The sequence below is a fragment of the Lytechinus pictus genome, chromosome 5, assembly GCF_037042905.1.
Source record: "Lytechinus pictus isolate F3 Inbred chromosome 5, Lp3.0, whole genome shotgun sequence".
NCBI lineage: Eukaryota > Metazoa > Echinodermata > Echinoidea > Temnopleuroida > Toxopneustidae > Lytechinus > Lytechinus pictus.
This window is the reverse complement of record NC_087249.1, coordinates 17,002,389-17,030,375: the sequence shown is the minus strand read 5'-3', so window position 1 is coordinate 17,030,375 and position 27,987 is coordinate 17,002,389. Positions and strand designations below refer to the sequence as shown.

General features: G+C 36.9%; 1 protein-coding gene and 1 pseudogene across 1 annotated transcript; both read right to left on the bottom strand.

Moving 5' to 3' along the window:
- Nucleotides 1–5,425: 5,425 nt before the first annotated feature.
- On the bottom strand, nt 5,426–26,559 carry LOC129262348 (actin-like). The gene is made up of 4 exons (XM_054900455.2): nt 26,388–26,559; nt 9,181–9,911; nt 8,435–8,601; nt 5,426–7,420 (listed from the first exon to the last, which is right to left on the bottom strand). The coding sequence occupies exons 2-4, from the start codon at nt 9,872–9,874 to the stop codon at nt 7,265–7,267; spliced, it is 1,017 nt and encodes a 338-aa protein (XP_054756430.2). The 5' UTR covers nt 9,875–9,911; nt 26,388–26,559; the 3' UTR covers nt 5,426–7,264.
- Nucleotides 13,686–16,878, bottom strand: LOC135154253 (uncharacterized; annotated as a pseudogene).
- Nucleotides 26,560–27,987: the final 1,428 nt, after the last annotated feature.

Sequence of the window (27,987 nt, the reverse complement as noted above, 5' to 3'; positions counted from 1 at the left end):
TTCTGAGCTGGTTTTGTAATCATGAAAAAGATGTGTATCTATATAACTAAAAAATAACTTTGCGCTCGCTAATTCTTTTTATATACTGACCAGTAAAGGAAGCAGTTAATTACTGCATTTTAAATAAGATACATAATTTACCAATAAAAAATAATGCGAGCGCAAAGCGCGAGCTCAGAAATTTGTGATATTCCAACCTGAAAACTGGACATTCTAAGCATTTTTTTGTGAACGGGAAGAGAACGAGTACAATAATTGATGCGAGTGCAGGAAGCGAGCCAAATATTTGTGATATTTCAACCATAAAGCAACATTCTATACATTTTTGTAACCATTAGCAGTACTGTATACTAAACAATAATTGATGCAAGCACGATTCAAAATCTGTGATTTTCAAACCTAAAATGTATTATGTTTTATTATTAAAGAAGGTATTTCTTTTTTAAAAAGGGCATATTTCATTTGGGATTTTTTTTTTTTTTTTTTTGGGGGGGGGGGGCAAGAGAGCACAAAGCGCAAGCTAAAATTTTCAAATGCTTAAACTGAAAATGAGTCATTTTTAGGACTCTTGTCAGTTTTCATATTTTTTTCTGCTTTCAACCACTTTTATTAAACAGTTAATTAATCATTGATTATTAATACTTATTGATAATATCAATAATTATTACTTATTAAATTATTTTTTGTTAATTATTATTTCTTGAAACCATATTGACACAAAAACAAATACGTTGTTTATTTCCTTGAAACTGTAGAGAAATGAGATTCAATGTTGAACGATATATGATTAAAAAGAAGTAAACATTTTTTCCCCTTTGTTTTGTCAATCTGACCCAAAAACAAATATAAAATTTAGAAGAGAGATAGAGAGAAGAAGAAGTCCCACCACCAAGAATAAACTTAGACAAGGGGGGAAGGGAAAGGAAAAGATGGAGTAAATATGATATTATTTTTTAAACAATCTATTGCAAAATTAGCTTTTCTTATAGAAAGAGGGGGACAAATTTTGTTCACTCGCTCGCTTCAATCGCTTTCTTCTTTTTTTTTGACAGAAATTTTGCTCTATATATGCCATGCTTGGCCCCTCAAAGTTTCTGGCTCACCATGCCATTGACATAACCCATTTGGATATGACACAATTGGAGACTGTGTTCAAGTTTACCAAATCTTTTCAGAATATCATTAAGACTTAAAACATTCTTGTTGGCCAAAGAAAATAATACAAGGAAAACCCTAATGGAATAGAAATCAACCTTGTTATCGTTCTTTAGAGTTAGCTATGTTTAAAGTATGAAAATTGTTGTCAAAATTGCAGTCAGATGTAAAAATTATTCTTGTCATCAAAGCACTATTATCTTGATCATGACCATTATTATTTACTGTCATTATCATCATATGATTACACCACATTACCAATACATAATGCTATTTTTCATAACTGATGTATTCTTTGTTTGAATTTCTTGATAATGGTGACAATTACAATTGATGACACTGCTAGTACACTTACTACTGCTGCTGCTACTGTTACTGGTGATTGGTAGTATTGACCATTAGTGTTATTAAATATATATTAAAAAAAACAATTGAAACATTTATAATTACTTATTTAAAACAAATGAAAGTACAAAATTCAAAATGCCTTGAAAATGCCTTTAAAAAAAAAATTCAAGGCTCAAAATCCTCAAGGCCAAGGCCCTCTCGAGGCCAAGGCTTTGAAAAAGTAGCTAGGCATTAAGGCGCCTTAAGGCCAAGGCCGAGCATCAAGGCACTACAACACTGATTAGTGTAGTAGGTTTCACGGTACACCATGTATCTTTCTTGGGCAGATGTTGGTCCTGAAAAGGACCACCCAATCTCGACGTTTCGACAAGTGTGTTCTTGTCGTTTTCTCCTGAGGACGACAAGAACACACTTGTCGAAACGTCGAGATTGGGTGGTCCTTTTCAGGACCAACATCTGCCCAAGAAAGATACATGGTGTACCGTGAAACCTACTACACTATTTTTCTTCGCCATGGAAACCTTCAGAAATTATAACACTGATTAGTACTAGGCATTAATTAGACAGGTCCAGATTTGAGGTAAAGTTAATGCGCTAGCCTAAGCTAGTCCTACCCTAGCACATGTCTTGCCATTAATGGCAGCTAGTTTATTAAGTGTTTAAGAATTGGATATATATATATAGATCTAAGCCTATAAGACATATGTAACTATGTAAGGGTACCGGTAATTTGACCATGCTAATTCATTCTGAGCAACGTGAATGCTTACGATCGGCACTAGCTGGTCGAGGCCAAGTCCACGCGCATGCGTACTCTCAATCCGAAGACGCAAGTCATGAATATTCATGTATTGGTCCAGAACTCGGTGGGAAAAATAATTTCGCGCCCCGCCCCCCCCCCAAAAAAAATAGATATGAAAAAAAAAACAAGTTTTGACCATTCTAACTAACGAACCTTTGTACTTGGAGGGGGGGTATTTTTCACGTCAGTTTTTTTTTTGTCAACAGCTGATCATGAAATTTATTGGCAACATTGATTCCTACAGTTTTAAACGCACGGCCCCGGGCCCAAAATCCATCATGTGATATTATCAAGACTGATAAAATGGGTGGGACCAGGATTTTTCAAGTGCCGGTTGCTCTCACAAAGTATAGCTTTGCAAAATATTCAAAGTTATAAGGCCTACTTGCGTTCCGGACTGAAGATATTTATAAAAGAAATAGAGTAAAATTCACAGAGCAAAATGCTAAAAATTTCATCAAAATCGGATAACAAATAATGAAGTTATTGAAATTTAAAGTTTAGCAATATTTTTTTTAACAGTTATATGCACGTCATCATGAATATTCATTAGGTGGGCTGATGATGTCACATCCCCACTTTCCCTTTTCTTATGTGATTACATGTTCTCATGATTGTTTCATATTTTCATACATGTGTAAAAGATGTCTCTCCATTATAATGAAATAAGTTGCAGCAATAAATAATTAATGCACTTAATCAGTTGTCAATCCTAATGTTTTAGTTCTTAGTAAAAAAAAATGAATAAACGGGGATCACATAATCAGTTTGCTAATTGAATGAAGACATGCCTCGAACTGTTTCACCGGAATAATGCAAATCTTTAAAATTCAATAACTTTAATTGTTATTTTTTTTTTCAATTTGGATCAAATTTTCAGCATTTAATTAGCTCTGTGAAATTTACTCTATTTATTGCGGATATAAATCTTTTCAGCCTGGAGTATCCCTTTAAATCTCCCATTTATTTTATTCCAATTTCTCTATATCAGGGGCGGATCCAGCCTCCGCCAATAGGGGGGGGGGCCCGAATTTTTTTTTCACCCATATTTTCCCCGATCGGCCGCTCAAAGTTTTTTTTTTTTTTTTCTTTGAAGGGGTTGTACATATCCACACTATTTTCACAAAGTATACAGGGGTGCTTTATGAAATGAGTTATGGGGGCACTCTGCATCAGAGTTTAAAATGCGCTCTGCAAGAGGTAGGAACAGGGTGACAAACAGTGGAGCTTGGGCGAAAGATGACGATATATTGATGGAGTTTGTTTGTATGAAAAAAAAACGCGAAATACATGTATTTGAAAACAACACTCATTTGAAGCAAATCTTAATAAATCGAAATAACATAAAATGGAAGATTTTGAATAATCCTTGCATTATATGATGAGCTGAAAAAAAAATCCTGAAAATACAAAAACCAAAATAGGATTCCCATAAGTTTGAAATGGATAGATGCTGTATACAGTCTTGTAGTTGTTTTAAAATGGATACAAAAAAAGTCATAATAAATCGGGAAACGGTGTCCTTTGAAAATTGATGGCATTTATTTGTGAGAAATATCGATCATCAATGTCAACGCCCACTATCTCTGATATTTCCTTTATTTCATAAAAGGCCCTATATATGCTCACTCTGCTTTTGTTTGAACCAGGTGTGTCACTCCCCCGGCCAGTCAGGGTGGAGGCACAGTATTTTCAAAAAGTGAGAAAAAAAGTTGTAAAAAAAGAAGATCGAGACAGAATATAGTAAGAGAGGAGAACGAAAAGTACATGAAAAAAAAGAACGAAATGTATTAGTGATTGAAAATATCCACTGCTATATTTTTAATGCTTTCCTTTTTTTTTCATTTGTTATTTTTAATGCATTTCTTTTTTGATTGATTGAGATTTACATGCAGCCTGGACTCCTGTTTGAAACCACCCCATGCAAATTTCCATCTTTGTGTTAATTCTTTCTAACTCACCGTCCTCCAGATCTTTTGTTCCCTTGCTATCATATTTGATAACTTTTAATCTCACCCCTATTGTTTGACCTCCATTCATCTATCTAATCCACACAATCGTTCCCTCTCTTGCTCTCATCCATCTCACCCCCCCCATCTCTCTCTTTCTCACCGTTTGACCTTCCAATGGATCTTATCAACACCATCTCTCACCCCCCCCTCCCCTTCTCACTCTCCATCATTATCCCTCTCTCTCTTCCCCTTCCTTCCTCTCCCACTCTGTCCCTCTCCCTACTCTCATCTCTCCGGGCATCTCTCTCTCACCCAACTCCTGGGCCCTGTCTTACAAAGAGTTACGATTGATCCGATCAATCGCAACTCTTTGTAAGACGGGGCCCAGGTGTATTCCATAACTTGAGATGCACAACATTTTAAAGTTCAGTAAAGATTTAATTATTGACCCGCAACTCTTAAACTGCACAGAAACGTCAGTAGAAATTATTTCAGTTGAGTATATAACCGACATTAACTGAAAGAACTGAAATGCTTAAATAAAATAAGTTTGAAGACAATGTTTAAGGGCATTTCCATTACATTGCAATAATGGCAAACTACTAGTACATGTAAACATCTAATTAAAGGACAAGTCCACCCCAACAAAAAGTTGATTTGAATAAAATGAGAAAAATCAAACAAGCATAACACTGAAAATTTCATCAAAATCAGATGTAAAATAAGAAAGTTATGGCATTCGAAAGTTGTGCTTCTTTGATTTTTCTTGTTTTCAAATTTTTTTCTGGGGTGGACTTGACCTTTAACTACATGAAACATCGTTGTACAATTCTTATCAAACGCTACATGAAACAATATTGTACAAAAGACAGGGTGCTACATAAGCACTTGCCTGATAGCCCGGGGCAAGTAAAAGTTAGAGTTTGGCAAGTGTTTTGAAGTAAAGACCAAGCAAAATTCTCACAGTAGAATGACCAAAATTAGGGTCGATATGATATGATATTGACCCTAATTTTGGTCATGGCAGGCAAGATAAAATCACTTTGGAAAAAGAAATGCAATAACAAGGTAGATCAGTTCATATTGAAAGAGAGAAAGAGGTCAATTGTTTAAATAACTGCAAAACTTTCCTTTGAAGAGGTAAAACTTTTTTTTCAAGGATTTTTTCGGGCAAGTGAAATAGATTTTAGGGCAAGTATATTCCAACTATTTAAAAATTTACTTGCCTGACTGGGCAAGTGCTTCTAAAAAGTTATGTAGCACCCTGCAAAAGAGATAACAATACTTTAGCAAATTATGCAACATTGTGTGACCTTCTTTGTTTCCTCTACAATGGGATACATAAAAAGCTTGCAATCAAATGCTACATGCCAATGACCAATTAAGATCACCGTTGCATGCGCACTGTGTTAAAAAAATGTAAAAACACTTGAAGTATGTGAATTGAACAGTGGAATGTGAAAAAAGCACCAGGGGCAATATTTGCCCCTTCCAATATCTGGAACTGCTTTAATGTCAGCATCTGGCTTAAAGGGTTGGCTTTAAAATCTTGCCCTTCCAAATTTTGACAAAGGTAGCTGCTTTGATCATTTGTTAGATCAGACCCTTGAAGGGTTCTTTCTTTTTTCAACCATTTGTCTTAATTTATCCTCACTTTTGTCTTTCTTTAGGTCCCCCTGAAAGTGGTGCCTGGGGCACATGCCCCATGCCCCCCAGATACGCCACTGCACATGTGAAAGAAGAATACAAAATGAAGCTGGCTATTAGAGGCAAGCTGACTAGTAGAGCAGTCATGATAACTAATGATTGGATATGTGAGGTAGTATAGGTTCAGGAAGGAAATTACTCTATGAATCAAAGTTCCCAGTTTCCATGACATAGAAAACAGAAAATTTAACAGAATAGGCTTGACAGAATTTGGCAAGAACATGTACTTTCTTACAAAAATCCGGGGGGGGGGGGGGGGGGGGGGGAGGTTGGCACTCACATGGTGGTAGGGGGACATGCTGCTTTGATGACCCCTTTTTTCAGACCTAATTTTCAGTTCTCTAGATACTCCGAATGACAGAAGTTCCATTCAGAAGCCGCCCCGCCCCGATCGCAAGACCCCCGTTACAAAGCATCTCAGTCCACCAGCCCTACCAAAATCGTCCAGCGCGAGCACCGCATGCGAGAGCTGCACGCACGGCTTCACAACCCCCTCAATAACAAGCTGCTAGCAGCTCCATGCACGGCTAGCGCCCACATATACATGCACAGCGCTAGCGTGCACCGTACCTACAGTACCGCGATCCCTTAAACCCGTTTTTCACACCGCCGATATATATTTAGTTCCCAAGACCCCCATATTTTACCATTGCAGTCAGTTCCTTAGACCCCCATTTCAGGATTTTGTGAGGCACACCCCCTTTAAAATATGATTTGAGTGCCCCCCCCCCCCCCCCGGACTAAAATATCATGATTTTGGGGGCACGGACCCTCAAAATAGAAAATGAACATACTGACTGTACCCAAGATAAAATGGACAAGATGACATAAATGTGAGTTTCATTCCTTAATTTTGAATATAGATGTGCATATACAAATACATAGATGGAGTATTGCACAGTTAAATAGCCAAGTCAAGGTATTTCAAGCCCAACATAATCAAACCAACTTTGTATATCAAAACACTTTCCATTAATTATGTTTAAAAAGTACTCTGAAATGCAATTTGAAATTTTATTGTACCCAATAAGAGATGATAAAACTAAAAAAAAGTACCCGAGATAAAACGGTGAGATGACTCCTTCAATCTGCAATTTATAAACAGATACAAAATAGAATTACTGCACAATGTACGCCCAAGTCATATCTTTTCCATTCTTATTATTTATTCTGTCTTCTCAAATAGCACCCTTTTTTTCTCACTTTGCTGTGACTATGAACTTGAAGTCATGAGGGGGTCATCCCCTGCCCCCCCCCCCCCCATCACAGTAGCACCATCCTTGCTTTATGCTAGACTTTATCAATATGGAAGACACTTTCTACATAAAATATTTTCTCCATATTCACAATAATCCTCTTCGGTTATCCAGAATGTCTTGAAAGTCGGAAGCGAGGCAGCAACTGAGCCTCCTACCCATGCTGCATGCTGTCGGAATGATGGCGCAATCACACGGACCTATGAATAGAAAAATGTGAAAGAAAGCAAAATGTTATTAAACCATTTCAATCATAGTAATAGTAACAGAGTATAGAGAAATAGTTGAATAAATATGATGGTACTCATCAATCCTACAGAATGTAGCACACCTCACCCAATTTAATCTCAAGATAGCGCTATTTATTCAACATCGTCAATCTGAGTCATAAATACTGGCAGATAGCCAGATTTTATTTACTGGTACTTTATAACACTTCCATGCAAGATATTGTCAATACGGCAGGGGGGGGGGAGAGAATTACACAGGTCTCATGCAATTTTGCCCCCAAAATGCTCAAAAGAGCCATATAATTTTTTTTTTAATTGTCTGGAAAATCCCCATTCACTGCAATGCATAGCTTATTCAACGTTACAGATTTTGGCAGTAGGTTGTGAAAAGTAGCCGCCCCCCCCAAAAAAAAAAATTAATAATAAGATATTGCCTGCAATACTGGCGACCTCCAGGCGACCTCTGGATAGCAAAAATAGTCACATGCGAGTCACATGCAAGGCTTGCATGTAACAATATGACAGGGCCTATACATGTAACAAGTCTGATATCACATAATCACTGCCTTTGTTTGACAATGGCAAGGAGAGACAAGAAGAAATGTGACCAAGTTCACAGACTCTCAAAATCATCAATATTAGAGTCAATGTACTGTCACTTTCAATTCCATGATAAATGAAATATACTACATAAAATATTTGAATCACCATAATAATAAAGGGGAATCCAAAGATATGGCTTTTTTCAAAAGTGCAATCCTGACGACATTAAAGATCTTAAATTGGCAATCTAGTGAGATATGGATGATTTTCCTACAAATTCTTATAAAAAAACAAGAAAATTATAGCTTTATTCTTTCTAATTATTGCTTGTCCAATTCTATCAAATTTTGGTTCTCTGATTTGTTTAATTTGTTCTTTTTTAGAGCCTGCTATTGGTTGGATCCCCTTTGCTCAATTTGGATATCATTACCCCCGACTTACCCCACATGTGAGATAATCTGGTGTCTTTATTTCCATTTCCAACTTCTCCTTGATTCCAGAGAAGAGAGTGTTTCCGCCGCAGAGCATTATATTGCGGAAATAAACCGGTTCATAGTCATCTTCCTCATCAGTTAGACGGATACTACGAGTAATAGCCTCATGAAAACCTGTTCAATGACGTGGTGAAAGAACAAATATTATAAATGTCATATTTTTAGTTTTATCGGTTTGGTATGCATATACAGGTGCAATGCCACATAGGAAGGAGCGGGGGGGGGGCATCCACAATTTCTTTTTAAATAGCAAAATTAAAGACCAAGAGGGAAAAAAGGAAAAGGGAGTAAAAAGAAGAGAGATCTGGGTTATCTAACCTTTGTAATATCCATATTATTCAATTGAGAAAAAAAATGGACTAATATAAGTTTTGGTCATTGTGCCCTTTCAAATCCATTTGTGCTGTCATATATATGTAGAAATGTGCCCACTGATAAAAGAGTGGTCTAAAAACATCATTTGTTCAAAGCCTGTTCTACCCCAAAAGAAGTTGAAGGATATTTTACCGAAATTTCAAACTTTAAACTGAAAAGAAGAAACATACATGTACAAATTCAACCTTACATTCCGAATAGAGCTTTACACTTCATGTATTATATTAAAGATTAGTTCTTTTCTACCTCTATGAACGAATAACCATTCCTTACTATACATATACTCGTAATGTGATCAGATTTACTGTTAAAACTTACCATAGCAATCACCTTTAGGGTGCAACACATACTCTGCAATCTTTTGCCCAATCTCTTCCTTTTTTTCAGAGCCTGGATTGCATGGTGTCTCTTCAGCATAGAAGTGCCCATTGCGGCACTTAAAATTTTCAGCCTCATCGGTACTAAATTCCTTGCCTAACATATCCTTTACAATGTCTGCTGTGTACGAAGTCACATCTTTACCTCCGAACCCTAGAGGTACAAGACCATATGGAGGCCTGTGCCCATCATGAATTGTGGAAACGTGTGACGACTCGTGACCTGAAGACAGCACAATCCCTGCTGAAAGACCAACTGAATAGAGTGCCATGGTTGGTTCACTTCCAAGGTAGAAGTAAGGCACTTCCAAACCTTCAAATGCTAATTGTACCATCTTCTGGCGACAGTGACGGTCAAGACCTGGTTTTTCGACAAGTACTAGAGGATGATCGGAGCTTTTTTTCTTGCTGGTAATTCCTATTGCATGCTGCATTATATCCTCAAACCTATCCCAGTTGGTGACAGTGCTATCTGATATCAATGATGAATGTTCATCAAATTTGTCAGGAAATATATCAGATTCTTGGGATGGAAATATGTGGTCCGGTGAAGTTTTCTCCAACTCACAAAGTCCAACCTTGGTGAGCAAGTTTCCCACATCTAAAATGACAGGATTTTCACCTGACCCCTCCATTTTAATAACTCAGCAAGGATTTTGGTGTTTATATATTCTGAAAAGAAACCAAAAATGCAATAGGGTGATTATTATTTCATTCAATTACATAACATGGAGCATATACCGACTTTTACCGTGCAAGACAGTTGTTCCTAGATACATGTAGATATTGTGACGCGGGCCACCCCAAGGGCTCTCTCTGTCTACAACTCCAAAAGTATTTGCTGCCACCACATGTTTTTAGAGGGACATGACCCCTGGATCAACTGAGGAGTATTCAGTTGATCCCAATTTGAAAGTTAAAGTACGTCATAAAATCAAGTGACGTAATAGTACAAGACTTTAACAAGAGCGAGAATTCCAATTAATCATAATGCACACATGACAGAAATGCATACCACTGATTGGCTAAGAGTTTTGCGTGCCTGGGCCTTTAACTAATTTTCCACAGACCATGCTTTCCAAACTACAATCTCAAACCGCTCATCCGTTGTGCTCTACAAGACTGAAAAGAAAATTCACCAAGATGTCTGTTTTAAGTGCAACAAGCTTCATTTAAACTGAACAAGAGACAATTCAAGACTTCTTGGTAAATATTCTGTACTAAATTAATTGGTATAATTTGTAATAATTGACTTGAATTCATCTCAGTCTTTCTCTCATCTCTGCAACTTGCTCTCGTCATACACACGTGTACTATTAATCAATGCACGTTAACCGCATGCTCCGTACTTTGACAATTTCTCGCACATGCACTAGGCTGGCCATGTATAAGCAGCCATTCTCAACTCGTATCGGGCCTCTCACTGCACTGTCTTAGCCTCTCGCTTTTACAGTCTTGTACTTCTCCCATTCCAAGCAAGGTTCAATGGCTTAAAAGGGTCATTTGCATCAAGCAAACTTTGGCTAAATAATTTACTCTCAATCTTGTCTCGTGACTGTCTCATGACACAGCTTCCATCATCATTTACCTTAACTACTATTGGTCAGGCAGTGCTGCAATAAATTAATCTAAGAATGCTTTGTAATAACATGTAACTTGAACTTTAATAATATAAAATTGCTGTTTGTAGTCTGCTACATTTCAACGTTTATACATCTATTTACATTGAGCTCAGGACAATCCGACATAGTAAACTGGTTCACCCCAAGAGAAGTGAAAATTCTATAAGTCTAAGGTACATTTGATTAATTTCACATTCCTTACTTTCTATTTCAAATTCATTCATACCATAGCTTATCTCCGAGTAGGCCTGTTATTATAACTCGCGGTCTTCCAAACAAATCCATCCTAGTTTCTTAGTTAGTTTTATCTCTTCTTTTCCAATTCAATTTCCTAAAACATGTTGATGCGACCAGCGCACAACACAACCTTTCCTTTTAATATAAAATTCCAATAGTCTCAAAACCAGACCAACTCCAACACTCCCCTCCTGGGCGTAACCTGAACTCAAATAACTGGCCACAATCATGTAAACACGACCACTCTGTCGGTCCATGCCTACTAAACTTTCCAATCACCGTCGCTTATAGTAACTGGCCTCAGAGATGCTATCTCCCAGAAACTATGCAAGAGAAATCTTTACTAAGAACCAACTTTCTGTGTTTAACCTGGACCATTTCTTTCAGATTCGAAACTCTAGTATCTCTTACATAGGTAAACATTAAATAAATTAAACATGATGGTGCACTAGGGAGGAGTTAGAAAGGGGTGGGGCATCTAAGTACTTCAATCCTGGTTTTTCCTCTGCTCATCATCATCAAAGATAATCGGCCTCCATGATGGCCTAAATGAATGATCATCTCATCATAAATTGCTTTATGTTCTGTCTAATGCCATCGAATGATCATCAATAAGTTCATCACATTGCCATTCTCTGTCACTTTCCTCAGCACCTGGAACATCTGGTTATGATGATGGGGGGGGGGGGGGTAGGGGGACTAGTGACACCAACAAGACTATCATACTTGAAAATTAGTAAGCATAAATAATTTCATTCACAAATAATAATATATATCCATATAGTAATACAAAATGACCAAAGTGTCTATACTTAGAAAGATTTTGGTCTATGCAATGACCACAGTGTCTATACTTAGAATATTTTCCATACCATGAAATGACCAAAGTGTCAATACTTAGAAAATTCTGTTCTATGAAATGTACACAGTGTCTATACTTAGAATATTATTATACCTTAAATGACCAAAGTGTCTATACTTAGAAAATGTTGATCTATGAAATGACCACAGTGTCTATACTTAGAATATTTTTCATACCATGAAATGACCAAAGTGTCAATACTTAGAAAATTCTGGTCTATGAAATGTACACAGTGTCTATACTTAGAATATTATTATACCATACATGTAAATGACCAAAGTGTCTATACTTAGAAAATTTTGATCTATATAAAATGACACAGTGTCTACACTTTGAATATTGTTCATTCCATGAAATGGCCAAAATGTCTAGACTTAGAAAATTTTGATCTATGAAATGACACAGTGTCCACACTTTGAATATTTTTCATTCCATGAAATGACCAAAGTGTCAATACTTAGAAAATTCTGGTCTATGAAAATGACCAAAATGTCTAGACTTCAATATTTTTTATCTATGAATGACCACAGTGTCTACACTGAGAATATTTGTTTTATACCATGAATGACCAAGGTGTCAATACTTAGAAAATTTTGTTCTATGAAATGAACACAGTGTCTACACTTAGAATATATTTCATACCATGAAATGACCAAAGTGTCAATACTTAGACAATTCTGGTCTATGACATGTACACAGTGTCTATACTTAGAATATTATTATACCATACATGTAAATGACCAAAGTGTCTATACTTAGAAAATTTTGATCTATATAAAATGACACAGTGTCTACACTTTGAATATTGTTCATTCCATGAAATGGCCAAAATGTCTAGACTTAGAAAATTTTGATCTATGAAATGACACAGTGTCCACACTTTGAATATTTTTCATTCCATGAAATGACCAAAGTGTCAATACTTAGAAAATTCTGGTCTATGAAAATGACCAAAATGTCTAGACTTCAATATTTTTGATCTATGAATGACCACAGTGTCTACACTGAGAATATTTGTTTTATACCATGAATGACCAAGGTGTCAATACTTAGAAAATTTTGTTCTATGAAATGAACACAGTGTCTACACTTAGAATATATTTCATACCATGAATGACCAAAGTGTCAATACTTAGACAATTCTGGTCTATGACATGACCAAGATGTCAACACTTAAAATATTTTTATCTATGATACATTATATGGCGATTTGTACATTAATTGGTACAAATCATGAATTTAAGGCACTATGAGACACACTCAACTTCAGGGCTTAGCCAAAAGACTAAGAGTAAATAAAAAATTCAATGTTCAAGATCTATAATAATTAGAGCCATAGATATCTGTTAACAATGCCAGGGTCCCAGACCCTACATGTAACTGGTGCTGGAATCATCTTGTATAAGTTGTTGATTCTATAATAAATAATTACAAACAATGAATGCAGTGAGTGATTATTTTCTATCCATGTCCTAAGTAAGAGAACCAAAATAGTGACACTTAGAAAATTTTCGTCTAAAAGGCCAAAATAGTGACACTTAGAACATTTTCGACTAAAAGGCCAAAATAGTGACACTTAGAAAATTTTCGACTAAAAGGACAAAATAGTGACACTTAGAAAATTTTCACCATTGTTCCAATCTAATGACAAAAACAATACAACAATTCAGTTAAAATTATCTCAACATACACATTATCTTCATTAGATATTAAAGTACCTCTTAAATGAAATTTCTTACAAAACCCTCATTTTAAAATCCAGGGTTCAAGAATCAATTTTTCCTTCACAAAATCTTTCTTTTATCCTATAAATTCTTTAAAATCAATTTTAGGAAGCAGTTTACATCAACCTCATATTTCTTTCTCCTAAAGAATCATGATAAAAGAGTAGGCCTACTTACAGTGTGAGATGTTGAAAAATTGAAATGAGCAGAAAAGAAATTTGATTCCTGAAGACGATGACTGCTCTTTCAAAATGGCGTCTGGAACAAGTTGTGCCGAATTTGTGCCTCCCGCCCCGTATTTATACCCTAAATCCCGTCCCCTGATTGGTCAGAAATACCCCGCCCAACGCGAAACTTCTATGACGTCACAATGCATGCGCGTCACTATAGTCTGCCGACCAAAGGCCAATACCATTATGACGTCACAATCAATTACAACCCTAACTATCACAGGACGTATAAAATGATGATTGCGAAAACTTGTTTGACAAACAGCCAGCTTCCGTGAAATACATTATTACTTGAAAATATCAGAGGTAAGTACTAATTCTTCATTTTATAATAACAGGGTGACAACTCAACATGACATCTTTACATAATCATTTACAATAAAAGCATTTCATAACAGCATCGTTCGTCATGAGATTTTTTTTTTTTAAGGGGGGGGGGGCAAAAACCGTCACATTACCCCCGCCTTTCAAAATTCGCTGTCCTCAGCGAAGGAATATTTTAACATTCTTATTTTATAATATAATATATATATATAAAGATTCCAAGTATTTACAAAAGTGAAAACAACATTATTATTGAATCATTCCGAATCGGACAGCTCGTCATTTGGATAAAATTTGCTAACCCTCCTCTCATGCAACACACTTTGTCCGTGAATATTTACATATGTCTCCGTGACAATTGAAACACATTTTAGTATCGTGTTGCCCAGGCTAGGCCTTTGAACATAACACGTCACCCCGAGTTGGTCATCGGTTGAAGGTTGGCGCACCAACATCCTGAGAGGTGGCACTCTTCTTTCTTCGGCCTCCTCTTCGCTCATGCTGCTGCTCTCTTCATTTCTACTTTCTTCTCCATCGCTCTCTACATTTACCTCTTCTTCGCTACTGGCTTCATTCTCTGAATCCGTGGTGGCGTTCAGACTGATCTCTGCTTCCCGCTTCTTCTTTCCTTCCTCTATCTCTTTCGATATCCTTTTCGCCATTTCCCTTCTTTCTTTCTCTTTTTGACCCCCTCCTTCATCCTTCTGTTCCTCTTCCCTCTCCCTTTTTCCTTCCTCTCTCTTCTCCTGCCTTTCTGCCTCTCTCCTTTCTGCCTCTCTTCTTTCTTGCCTCTCCTTTGCATCTCTCCTCCTTAGATATCTGATTGTTGCTTCGTCATATTTGGAATTTCTTGTTGATGTACCCTTCATGCCATGTTGTCGACGATAATGTCTTAAAAGCGCCTTTTCATCCTCATGCTCAAAGTCACACCTCTTACATTTGTATGTCAGATCGGAATCATGTTCCTTCTGGAGATGACTTCTGAACAGTGCATAACCTTCAAAATCTTTCTTGCATTTCCTGCAACGAGGCATCTGTATGATAGAGGGAAGTAAAACATGCATAAAAGTTTGTTATTGTACACATATGTATCTTCTGGGGGTCCTCTTAATTCTTTCTGGGTTTCTTCTAGGGGGTAATACATGTAATTTAGTCCAATCCTTCAGTGAAGGGCCCTCATATGACTTCAATCTATCTAAGTGCACTACTTTGGCTCGAGATTTCCTACTTAACTGTATCCTATATACTACATCAGATAACTTGTCCATTATTAGATACGGCCCTGTCCATTTCGGCATGAACTTGGGACATACTCCTCTCTTCCTATGTACTCCACTCAACCATACCCAGTCCCCTTTTTGAAAACTTCTCAGTTGAGTGTTCCTGTCATATGTCCTTGCTTGACGTTCTGCACTTATGCGTAATTTCTCTCTTGCAGCCTCATGTACATCTTGCAGCTTTTGACGTAACTCATATGTATAATCTGTTTCTTCCAGCCTTTCAGGAGTTGGAGATTGAACCAAGACATCCAGTGGAAGGGAAATCTCTCTGCCCATCATCATCATAGCTGGAGTTTCCCCAGTTGATTCCTGAACAGATGATCTATATGCCATCATCGCAAGAGGTACTTTCTCATCCCAATCTTTCTGATTCCGGTCTGGCTCAAGAATGGAAGCAACAGTGTGTACCAGGGTAAGATTGAATCGTTCCACAAATCCATCTCCCCTTGGGTGTAATGGGCATGTCTTAGTTTTCTTTATCCCTAATATCTTGCATACTTCCGTCATGACATTAGATTCAAAATTGCGGCCCTGATCAGTGTGCAATTCTTTAGGTACTCCAAATCGTGAAATAAACTCTTGAACCAATACTCTAGTTATTGTGATAGCCTCTTGGTTCGGCAGTGGATATGCTTCTACCCACTTAGTAAAATAATCTCCCACTACTAGAACATATCTGTTTCCTCTCTCTGTTATGGGCAAGGGGCCTAATATGTCGGCTGCCACCCTCTCCAGTGGGGCTCCAACACGATATTGTTGCAGGGGGGCTCTCGCCTTCTTCGGTGGATTCTTCAGTTTTGCACAAATATTACATCTTCTAACCATTGATCGTACATCTGCTGTTAATCCAACCCAATAATAACGTTGCTGGACTTTGTGCAACAATTTATTCATTCCCAAATGACATCCAGTATTAGAACTGTGTAGTTCAAGCAGAACTTTGTGTCTCAAAGCGCGTGGGAGCACGATTTTCCAATTGACCTCTTTTCCATCGTTTGATTCCCATCTCCGGGTCAGCACATTATCCTTGACTTCTAATAAGTCCCAATTTATCCAGTATTTCTTTGTAGCAGAAGAGAGAGTAGAAACATCTTTCCAGTCAGGCCTTTGTTCCCTCTGCTCCTTCCAGAGTAATACGTGTTTAATATCAGAATCCTGTAATTGTGATGCTCTTATGTTGTGGTATGTAATAGTCGGGGTCAATGTGATTGCTTGTATCTTATCAACAAGTTCGTCTTCAATATTCATCGCTGCCATAATTGTCCAGATAAAGTTAACATGGTAAACCACCTATATATATATACACATACAAATAGGAAACATGAATTCATAAAATACACAATATCTCAAGAGCTAATCAATGAATTTTCTTATTCATTATTACAGACATCTTCAGCTTGTCCACATTGACGGCAAGGGCGGCGTGACAGTCCATCAGCATTGCAGTGTTGTCTTCCTGCCCGGTGCACGAGGGTGAGTTTATACTGACTAATAACCTCTAACCAACGTGCTAATTGTCCCTCTGGATTTTTGAAGTTTAACAGCCATCTCAATGCTCCATGATCAGTACGAACTGTCACCTCTTGTCCATATAAATAGGGTCTGAAATGTTTTAGGAAGTAGACTATAGCAAGCAGCTCTCTCCTCGTCACACAATAATTCTGCTCTGCTTTGCTGAGAGTTGTGCTGGCATACCCAACTACTCTTTCTCTTCCATCCTCCTCCTGCGAAAGCACAGCTCCAATTGCATCTTTGCTTGCATCAGTGTCTAACAGGAATCCTTTCCCTATTCGTGGATATGCCAAAATTGGTGCAGTGGTCAGTTTAAGTTTTAGTGCTTGGAAAGCAGCTTCACATTGCTCCGTCCAGATAAAAGGTTTATCCTTCCTAGTTAGTTCTGTCATAGGTTTGGCTACATCAGAGAATTTGTGGATGAATCGGCGATAGTAGGATGCTAACCCAAGGAAGCTTCTCACATCTGTGACAGAAGTTGGGGTAGGCCAATTTCTTACTGCCTCCGTTTTAGATGGGTCTGTGCTCACTCCCTTCGACGACACCACATGACCAAGGTATAAGACTTCAAGTTGAAAAAGGTGACATTTCCTGGGCTTCAATTTCAACTTTGCCTCTCTAAGTCGAATGAATACAACCTCTAATCTCTCTACTACCTCTTCCACTGTTGAACCAAATACTATTACATCGTCCAGATAGATTAGTACACTTTTCCACTGGAGTCCAACTAGTACGGTTTCCATTAGACGCTCAAAGGTTGAAGGGGCATTACACAGTCCAAATGGCATCACCTCGAATTGAAAGAGTCCACCCGGCACCACAAAAGCTGATTTGAGTTTTGCATCATCATCAAGTGGTACTTGCCAATAACCAGCTGCTAAATCCAAAGTGCAAAAATATTTCGCACCTGCTAGGCAATCAATTGACTCATCAATTCTTGGAAGGGGAAAAGAGTCTCGGACTGTTTGTTTATTCAATTCTCTGTAATCCACACAAAACCTCTTAGAGCCATCTTTTTTATCTACCAATACTATGGGCGACGACCATGGGCTTGCCGATGCTTTGATTATGCCTCTGTCTAACATATCTTGCACCTGCTTCTCAATCTCCTCCCTCTGTCCCATGGGTGGGCGTCTAGGTCGTTGTCTGATAGGGGCTGCGCAGGTTGTATGTATCGAATGGGTAATCTTGTCTGTCCTCCCCAGATCATGATCGCCCTTGCTAAATACATCTTCATACTCTGTCAGCAGTTTGACTAGTTTAGGTTGATCTGACTTGTCAATGTTCGTCTTTGATCTACTCAGTAAATCATTCAGAAATTCCGGTACTTCTTTGGCTACATCAACATGTCTCACTTGGGAACATTCACCCTTCCTAATACAATGAATTAGCTCCCCTCTGCAGTTCATCTCAAATTTGTCACAATCGATAATACTTCCAGTCATTGTAAGAACATCTAATCCAAGAATGCCTTCATTCTCAATGTCAGCTACCACAAGTTCAGCCTCTAGATGGGTGCTACCAATTTCCACTTCTGTGTTGAGACTTCCATGTACTCTTATAGGCGTACCATCTGCTTGCTGTAGCTTAACATGAGTTGACTGTAATTCGGTTTTGACTTCCGACAGTCTTCTGTACACTTGATTATTCAAAACGGTAACCATGGCTCCCGTATCAATAAGAAATAACACCGTAACTCCAAAAATTCTAATGGGAACAAACATGCCAATTTGAATTTCATTTATGGTACAAATTGCATTAGGCAAAGTCACTTCCAAGTAATCATTTATGCCCTGGGACCATTTTGCGGGCGTGGCCGTCCCATGGCCCACTGGGAAGGCCTGTTGTCGTTTCCCTGAGCTCGGTTTTTGTTAGGGCAATCTCTCACAATGTGTCCTGGTGCTTGGCAGAAATAACAAACTATAGGTTTCACTGCCAACTTCTCAATCATTGTCGTAAGTTGTTGCAAATTTGACTTTAATTCTTGAATCTCTCTCTTTGTATTTCCGTCTACAGGGACTGGTTCAACCTTGCTCTCCATTGAACGAATCTGACGGGTTGGCTTAAAGCGATCTCTCACTCTCTCTGACTTCATGAAAGACTCTGTCGCGAGGGCAGCACGGATAGCTCCATCAAGAGTGCTAGGGTGTGCTCGGAATATTCCTCCACGGATTTCATGCTCTTCAATCGCATCAGAAAAATGCCCTCTAGCCAAGCGTTCTCTTGCATCGCTGTTTAATTCTGGATAAGCAAGTCCTGTCAAATCACGGATGCTTTGCCCCAGCTCCTGCAGAGATTCATCCTTACGACGTCTTCTCATTCTTAATTCGATGAGGAAGTTTTCAGAGTTTTCTCCAGGACCAAATCTTTGCTCCAGCCGATTTGCCAATTTGCTGTAAGTAATCCTCTCATTCACAGCAAAACTACTAAGTACTTTCAGTGCTGGACCGTGAAGTCTAGTAGCCAAGTACTGTCCTGCTTCTAAATCATTCCAGCCATTCAGATTCATGCAAACATCAAAATGGCGTTGATAATCCTGCCATGGCATTTTACCACCAAACTTCTCGGGTAGTACATCTCTTCGTGAGGATATTCCACTTGGGCGTCCAACCACTTCCGTAGGGTCTGTACTGTCCACATACTGAGTATTTAGTCTGAACTCCTGTGACGTGTACTCTCGTCGACCCTCTACTGGAATGGAGTCACCAAATTCTCCAACACGAACTACCACCTCCGGGTCAGCCACATCATTAACCCAACGCTTTGGACTGTCGTCTCTACTCGCGTTCTCAGTTTGAGGATTTGCAGGAATATTTGTATTTTCTAAGTCCATTATGACCTAGATGAAAGAGAAAATAATTTTCTCTTTCTTTCAATATTTGTTTCCAAATATTTTTTTTATATAGCATTTTGCTAGTCAAGTGTGTCTCGTACATTGTATAGAAATAAGATTTTCTTATTTGTGCCTTATTTAGACTTCAAGTCTAATATATATATATATAGTATATAGAAAAATAGTTAAGTAAATCTTAATTCTACTGCTAGTATTTGTCTACTGTAAAGCAATGCCTGACCAATGCTAATTCTAATATTCAAACATGACTAAAAGGAAGTATTAAACATTATTTAGCCATCCCACCGCCTAGCCACCAATGTGACGCGGGCCACCCCAAGGGCTCTCTCTGTCTACAACTCCAAAAGTATTTGCTGCCACCACATGTTTTTAGAGGGACATGACCCCTGGATCAACTGAGGAGTATTCAGTTGATCCCAATTTGAAAGTTAAAGTACGTCATAAAATCAAGTGACGTAATAGTACAAGACTTTAACAAGAGCGAGAATTCCAATTAATCATAATGCACACATGACAGAAATGCATACCACTGATTGGCTAAGAGTTTTGCGTGCCTGGGCCTTTAACTAATTTTCCACAGACCATGCTTTCCAAACTACAATCTCAAACCGCTCATCCGTTGTGCTCTACAAGACTGAAAAGAAAATTCACCAAGATGTCTGTTTTAAGTGCAACAAGCTTCATTTAAACTGAACAAGAGACAATTCAAGACTTCTTGGTAAATATTCTGTACTAAATTAATTGGTATAATTTGTAATAATTGACTTGAATTCATCTCAGTCTTTCTCTCATCTCTGCAACTTGCTCTCGTCATACACACGTGTACTATTAATCAATGCACGTTAACCGCATGCTCCGTACTTTGACAATTTCTCGCACATGCACTAGGCTGGCCATGTATAAGCAGCCATTCTCAACTCGTATCGGGCCTCTCACTGCACTGTCTTAGCCTCTCGCTTTTACAGTCTTGTACTTCTCCCATTCCAAGCAAGGTTCAATGGCTTAAAAGGGTCATTTGCATCAAGCAAACTTTGGCTAAATAATTTACTCTCAATCTTGTCTCGTGACTGTCTCATGACACAGCTTCCATCATCATTTACCTTAACTACTATTGGTCAGGCAGTGCTGCAATAAATTAATCTAAGAATGCTTTGTAATAACATGTAACTTGAACTTTAATAATATAAAATTGCTGTTTGTAGTCTGCTACATTTCAACGTTTATACATCTATTTACATTGAGCTCAGGACAATCCGACATAGTAAACTGGTTCACCCCAAGAGAAGTGAAAATTCTATAAGTCTAAGGTACATTTGATTAATTTCACATTCCTTACTTTCTATTTCAAATTCATTCATACCATAGCTTATCTCCGAGTAGGCCTGTTATTATAACTCGCGGTCTTCCAAACAAATCCATCCTAGTTTCTTAGTTAGTTTTATCTCTTCTTTTCCAATTCAATTTCCTAAAACATGTTGATGCGACCAGCGCACAACACAACCTTTCCTTTTAATATAAAATTCCAATAGTCTCAAAACCAGACCAACTCCAACACTCCCCTCCTGGGCGTAACCTGAACTCAAATAACTGGCCACAATCATGTAAACACGACCACTCTGTCGGTCCATGCCTACTAAACTTTCCAATCACCGTCGCTTATAGTAACTGGCCTCAGAGATGCTATCTCCCAGAAACTATGCAAGAGAAATCTTTACTAAGAACCAACTTTCTGTGTTTAACCTGGACCATTTCTTTCAGATTCGAAACTCTAGTATCTCTTACATAGGTAAACATTAAATAAATTAAACATGATGGTGCACTAGGGAGGAGTTAGAAAGGGGTGGGGCATCTAAGTACTTCAATCCTGGTTTTTCCTCTGCTCATCATCATCAAAGATAATCGGCCTCCATGATGGCCTAAATGAATGATCATCTCATCATAAATTGCTTTATGTTCTGTCTAATGCCATCGAATGATCATCAATAAGTTCATCACATTGCCATTCTCTGTCACTTTCCTCAGCACCTGGAACATCTGGTTATGATGATGGGGGGGGGGGGGTAGGGGGACTAGTGACACCAACAAGACTATCATACTTGAAAATTAGTAAGCATAAATAATTTCATTCACAAATAATAATATATATCCATATAGTAATACAAAATGACCAAAGTGTCTATACTTAGAAAGATTTTGGTCTATGCAATGACCACAGTGTCTATACTTAGAATATTTTCCATACCATGAAATGACCAAAGTGTCAATACTTAGAAAATTCTGTTCTATGAAATGTACACAGTGTCTATACTTAGAATATTATTATACCTTAAATGACCAAAGTGTCTATACTTAGAAAATGTTGATCTATGAAATGACCACAGTGTCTATACTTAGAATATTTTTCATACCATGAAATGACCAAAGTGTCAATACTTAGAAAATTCTGGTCTATGAAATGTACACAGTGTCTATACTTAGAATATTATTATACCATACATGTAAATGACCAAAGTGTCTATACTTAGAAAATTTTGATCTATGAAATGACACAGTGTCCACACTTTGAATATTTTTCATTCCATGAAATGACCAAAGTGTCAATACTTAGAAAATTCTGGTCTATGAAAATGACCAAAATGTCTAGACTTCAATATTTTTTATCTATGAATGACCAGTGTCTACACTGAGAATATTTGTTTTATACCATGAATGACCAAGGTGTCAATACTTAGAAAATTTTGTTCTATGAAATGAACACAGTGTCTACACTTAGAATATATTTCATACCATGAAATGACCAAAGTGTCAATACTTAGACAATTCTGGTCTATGACATGTACACAGTGTCTATACTTAGAATATTATTATACCATACATGTAAATGACCAAAGTGTCTATACTTAGAAAATTTTGATCTATATAAAATGACACAGTGTCTACACTTTGAATATTGTTCATTCCATGAAATGGCCAAAATGTCTAGACTTAGAAAATTTTGATCTATGAAATGACACAGTGTCCACACTTTGAATATTTTTCATTCCATGAAATGACCAAAGTGTCAATACTTAGAAAATTCTGGTCTATGAAAATGACCAAAATGTCTAGACTTCAATATTTTTGATCTATGAATGACCACAGTGTCTACACTGAGAATATTTGTTTTATACCATGAATGACCAAGGTGTCAATACTTAGAAAATTTTGTTCTATGAAATGAACACAGTGTCTACACTTAGAATATATTTCATACCATGAATGACCAAAGTGTCAATACTAAGACAATTCTGGTCTATGACATGACCAAGATGTCAACACTTAAAATATTTTTATCTATGATACATTATATGGCGATTTGTACATTAATTGGTACAAATCATGAATTTAAGGCACTATGAGACACACTCAACTTCAGGGCTTAGCCAAAAGACTAAGAGTAAATAAAAAATTCAATGTTCAAGATCTATAATAATTAAAGCCATAGATATAGATCTGTTAACAATGCCAGGGTCCCAGACCCTACATGTAACTGGTGCTGGAATCATCTTGTATAAGTTGTTGATTCTATAATAAATAATTACAAACAATGAATGCAGTGAGTGATTATTTTCTATCCATGTCCTAAGTAAGAGAACCAAAATAGTGACACTTAGAAAATTTTCGTCTAAAAGGCCAAAATAGTGACACTTAGAACATTTTCGACTAAAAGGCCAAAATAGTGACACTTAGAAAATTTTCGACTAAAAGGACAAAATAGTGACACTTAGAAAATGTTCACCATTGTTCCAATCTAATGACAAAAACAATACAACAATTCAGTTAAAATTATCTCAACATACACATTATCTTCATTAGATATTAAAGTACCTCTTAAATGAAATTTCTTACAAAACCCTCATTTTAAAATCCAGGGTTCAAGAATCAATTTTTCCTTCACAAAATCTTTCTTTTATCCTATAAATTCTTTAAAATCAATTTTAGGAAGCAGTTTACATCAACCTCATATTTCTTTCTCCTAAAGAATCATGATAAAAGAGTAGGCCTACTTACAGTGTGAGATGTTGAAAAATTGAAATGAGCAGAAAAGAAATTTGATTCCTGAAGACGATGACTGCTCTTTCAAAATGGCGTCTGGAACAAGTTGTGCCGAATTTGTGCCTCCCGCCCCGTATTTATACCCTAAATCCCGTCCCCTGATTGGTCAGAAATACCCCGCCCAACGCGAAACTTCTATGACGTCACAATGCATGCGCGTCACTATAGTCTGCCGACCAAAGGCCAATACCATTATGACGTCACAATCAATTACAACCCTAACTATCACAGGACGTATAAAATGATGATTGCGAAAACTTGTTTGACAAACAGCCAGCTTCCGTGAAATACATTATTACTTGAAAATATCAGAGGTAAGTACTAATTCTTCATTTTATAATAACAGGGTGACAACTCAACATGACATCTTTACATAATCATTTACAATAAAAGCATTTCATAACAGCATCGTTCGTCATGAGATTTTTTTTTTTTAAGGGGGGGGGGCAAAAACCGTCACATTATTATTAAGCAATTTTTGAAAGCTTCATAATATATGTTCAAGACTGTAACCCCTGTAATTGCAAGTACCAGTACATCTATTGGGTTTTTTTTTTTTGGGGGGGGGTTTGCTTCTTCATTTGTCATTACACAATAGCAAGCTTAGCAACATTCATATCCTTATGAAAAAAATCAGCCCTTCCATTTCATAGCTGGTTCCTTTTTTTTTATATAAAAAAGTTACTTTTTCAATTCTGAATAATTCATATAATATGTATTTATTGATTGATTTTGATTTCTGGTACATCTTTATTTCTGAAACCCTCCCTTCCAGTCCTAGAGACTCAGACACCAAGGACACTAGAGAACATTGTTTTTATATAGAATCTATTCTTTTTTCTTTTTCTTTTTTGAAGAGGGGTGGGGATAGGGGGCTAAGATCTACACACTATGTAAGACTTGACACCTGTTGGGATATTCAAATGAATAAGGTGCAAATAGGTAAGCCCTAATAGCAACTTGGAGAAGCAAGCAAAGTACAGGAGCACATCTTCATATCTCAGTAGTTAAACTATTTATTACCCTTCCCATTTAATATTCCTGATTAAAGAATGTGTTTCTACTGAAAAAATAAATAATAATACAAATTAAAGGATATAAAAATAGAAATGCACCATCCCCAAAAGGTAAGTTAAAATTATTTGCTTGGCTTTTAATTATATTCCAGTCAGAATAGACTGTTGCCACAGCTGTTAAAAATATTTGTAATTGCTTCTTAATTTTTTTCCCTTTTCCCATTTTTATATTAATTTTGTTTAATTTCATTTTTCTTTCATGTTCTTTTATTTTTTTTCTCTCTAATTTTTTTTCTTTTAATTTTTTTCCTGTTCTTTTTCTTCATTTTTTCTTTTATTTTACTTCACTTCTTTCTTTCATTTTTGTTTCCTTTTTGTAATATACTTTTTAAAATTATATTTGTTTGTTTCCCCCTTTTATGCATTGTTCTAATTTTGCAGCATATTTTTCTGTGATTTTCTCCTGCTATAATATACTGCAAAAGAGAAAACAAAAATAAACGGGATTTGGGGCCTGCATAATCTAGGTTTTAGGATTCAAAGAGGGCAAAGGAAAAATCGTTGTTTGGTACATCTATCTGAGTTTGTTATGCATCATTTAATACAATTCATTTATTCTCTTTCAATCATTTCATATTTACAATGATAGAACAATTCATATTTTACCACAAATCAATTTTCAAAGTAAAATAACAGCATACAAGGTTTACATACAAGATGTACAAAGTGAAAGTAACTTAGTGGTAGTGGCTACAGAATTAATATTTCAGAAGTTTATTTCATTCATTTTTAATGTTGTTCTTTATATTTTTCGGGCCACCAAACTGTAATATCGGGCCACAAAAATATATGAAAGTTTTGGTGGCCCGAATGGGCTAACACCAAAATAAAGTTAATGTGGAGCCTTAATTGGCTTGCTATAGCTATATGAAGCTAGTTGCCATTGTTCACCTCAAATAAATATCCAAGAACCACACAACGAACGAGGAAAAAAGGCTCTAACTTAAGTCTAATTGAGTCTAAATTGAAAATTTTTAGGTAAATCACCTAACTCTACAAAAAGTTTAAAAGTAAAGGATTTAAAAAAACTGTTGCCATATTACAAAAAAGGGTATTTTTGACCCAGTAGTCTATAGCCAACTCCTATTATTTATAAATTATCCAATATAAAAAGACCTATTTTGAGTGTGTTTTAATATATTGCATTGACATTTGTATTGCGTACGCGAAGCTGAGCAGTGTGGTTAAACCCAGGCAGGCTCTCAGTCCCACGCCGGCCGCCGGAGCTCCGGCGTGAGCCATTGAGAACCTGCCTGGCCTGGGTTAGGCGTGTGTGGTTGCAGACTACAAAAATAATGGTAGTTAGTATTAGACCACTATAGTAACACTCACAATTGATTGGTGGGCCATCTAGCTACACAGTCAGATTCCGTTGAAGAAATTGCTGCATGATGCAATATCCCACATAAACTGTAATTTGCACTAATCTGGTCTTTTAGTTTTACTTTATTACCCTCACACTGTACTCACAGTTACAGGCTCACTTTTGCACTGCGTGGGGAATGCCAAAGCGCCATCTACGTTGAGTTGCCGATTGTAAATATTGACAACTTTCCTTGGTGATGATTGGCTATTAAAGTTGGTCAGATAAAACACCGACCAATAAACACTCCCTACTGATTGAAATAATAGTATTGAAAGCAGATTCTTTTTAATCTGTTTCTCTGTCTTTGTCCCTCTTTCCCTTTTCCCTCGTTTTTCCCCGATCGATGACCTCAAGTCACCAAACCTCAAGTGTCTTAACTTGACTTATATATCTTGAGGTGATGTTTCCGTACTCTTCTCTACCTCAATCAGTAACAAGTTGGGTATATCTATTTCATTTCCTTCCATTTCAAGACGAGTGTTCTCATATTCAAAGTCAAGTCCAACCCAAACGAAAAGTTGAATTGAATAAACAGATAAGCACAAAGTTGAACTTTTCATCAAAATCGGATGTGAAATGAAAAAGTTAACAACATTTTTAAATTTTCACCTTTATATACAATTGAGAACATAGTGGTAAGGCCAATAAAAATGAGCGAGTCGATGATTTCACGCACTCACTATCTCTTTTGTATGTGTTATTATATTGAATTATGCAACATTTTTTATTTTCGCAGATTTGAACATGGGGGGGGGGATCTTTATTGGATCAGACTCCCACAACGGAAAAATTCCACCTGCCCACGGAGGCCTGGTATTGAATCAAAATGTGTTTTATAGTCATGATCAGCAGAAGGACCAAGATGTTTACATACTGACCAGAATGAGCACATTTTATTTTTGTTGAAATTAAGCAAATTTAAATATTTAAATGTCAAACTTTCTTATTAACCCAACTTTTGTTGGCGGGTGAACTTCCTTAATTCAATTCCGATCAAATTCATCTTTCTCTTTTTATCATACCTCCAAATTAAATAATCTCCTCGCTTTCACTTTCAGTTGTGACCACATTGCGGAGCCGGCGTTCCCATGTTCTGAAAATTGGTGGCGAAAGTATAACTATTAGAATTTAGGGGGCGACAGGGAAAAAAATCATCCACATTTTCCCCATTCGACTGCTAAAAACTGATTTTTTTTTTAGGGGGGGGGGGTAGTCCCATCAAGACTGAAATTTTAGTACATCTTAGCTTTATTCTTACAAAAAAATTTAAGGATGTTATATGTATTAAGACCTGAAAATTTGTCATTCCAAACAGCTTTGTTATCATGAACAATTAAGATGCGTCTATAACTTAACAATGATAATGGGAGTGCAAAGCACGAGCTTAAAGTTTTTCAATAAGCTGGCCTGAAATATGGAGCTTTTAAAGAATGATTACATGTACGGTCTGGCATATAGTGTATGCATGCACATCTGTTTGGATCGATTTTTGTTCAAGTACGAAAATATCACCTCAAGACATAAGTCAAGTTAAGACACTTGAGGTCATCGACCGGGAAAAAACGA